The sequence below is a fragment of the Buceros rhinoceros genome, unplaced genomic scaffold, assembly GCF_000710305.1.
Source record: "Buceros rhinoceros silvestris isolate BGI_N320 unplaced genomic scaffold, ASM71030v1 scaffold20791, whole genome shotgun sequence".
Lineage (NCBI taxonomy): Eukaryota > Metazoa > Chordata > Aves > Bucerotiformes > Bucerotidae > Buceros > Buceros rhinoceros.
The window spans coordinates 1039-2050 of NW_010393916.1; the positions used below are offsets into that span (position 1 = coordinate 1039).

Consider the following 1012-nt stretch of genomic DNA (forward strand, 5'->3'; position numbering starts at 1 on the left):
GTGCGTGGCCCCGCCCCCCCCCGCTGATCCCAGCCGCTCTGGCTCTCTCCTCTCCTGCCCAGAGGGCACTGGGCGGCTCTTCTTTGAGTTCTACCGCCTGCTCCACGAAGCCCGGCCCAAGGAAGGTGACGACCGGCCCTTCTTCTGGCTCTTCGAGAACGTGGTAGCCATGGGGGTGAGCGACAAGAGGGACATCTCACGCTTCCTGGAGGTGAGTGCTGGGGGGTCACCACCATCCAGACTCAGCCCTGGGAACCCCTGAGAGTCCTGTCCTCATGGCGGCCCCTCCGACTTCTTGCCTCTCACCCTTCTTGCAGTCCAACCCCGTCATGATTGATGCCAAAGAAGTGTCTGCGGCGCACAGGGCACGGTACTTCTGGGGGAACCTTCCCGGGATGAACAGGTTGGTCAGAGCACCCTGGAGCCGCGGGGCTGCGGAAGGGGACAGTGCCCAGCCCAAACGTGGCTCTGGGGGTCCCCTGGCCCCTGGGCCAGAGCACAGGTTGCTCACAAAGTGGGGTGGGGTGGGGTGGCACCACCAGAGTGGTGACCCCCCATAGAGGAGGCTGCTCCTGTCCTTGCCGCCGTGGGTGGCAAGGAGCTGCCCTACCTGTCCCCACCAGATAGGGACCGTGGTGGCTCATGGTTGGTGGCTACAGGGATTGTCTGCTTCTCACCATCGCCTGCCGCAGCCCCCCAAAACCATCCTTGGCCACCTAGTACCCCTCACAAACCCCAGCTGGGAGTGCATGCCCCATGCCAACCCCGTCTCTCTCCCCCAGGCCACTTGCGTCCACGGTCAACGATAAGCTGGAGCTGCAGGAGTGCCTGGAGCATGGCAGGATAGCAAAGGTCAGCCCCAGGAGGGGGGACGGCACGGTCAGGGGAGCGATGGGGTCCCACACCCCTTGGGCTGCAGGGGAGGGGTCCCGTGAAGGTGGAGGAGTATGAAGGAGGGACGTGGCAGTGGCTCCAGCACTGCGGGTGTCTCCCTGCCTGTGAACACCCCCCC

At 64.9% G+C, this 1012-nt stretch overlaps 1 protein-coding gene across 1 annotated transcript in view; it reads left to right on the forward strand.

The window, feature by feature from the left end:
- Window positions 1-852, forward strand: part of LOC104501276 (DNA (cytosine-5)-methyltransferase 3A-like) — a gene marked incomplete at both ends in the record, with an annotated part of 1507 nt that extends 655 nt beyond the window's left edge. The window contains 3 exons of the mRNA XM_010145063.1: window positions 63-211; window positions 318-403; window positions 783-852. Of these exons, the coding sequence (XP_010143365.1) occupies window positions 63-211; window positions 318-403; window positions 783-852 (305 nt within the window). The remainder of the gene's footprint in view (window positions 1-62; window positions 212-317; window positions 404-782) is intronic.
- Window positions 853-1012: the final 160 nt, after the last annotated feature.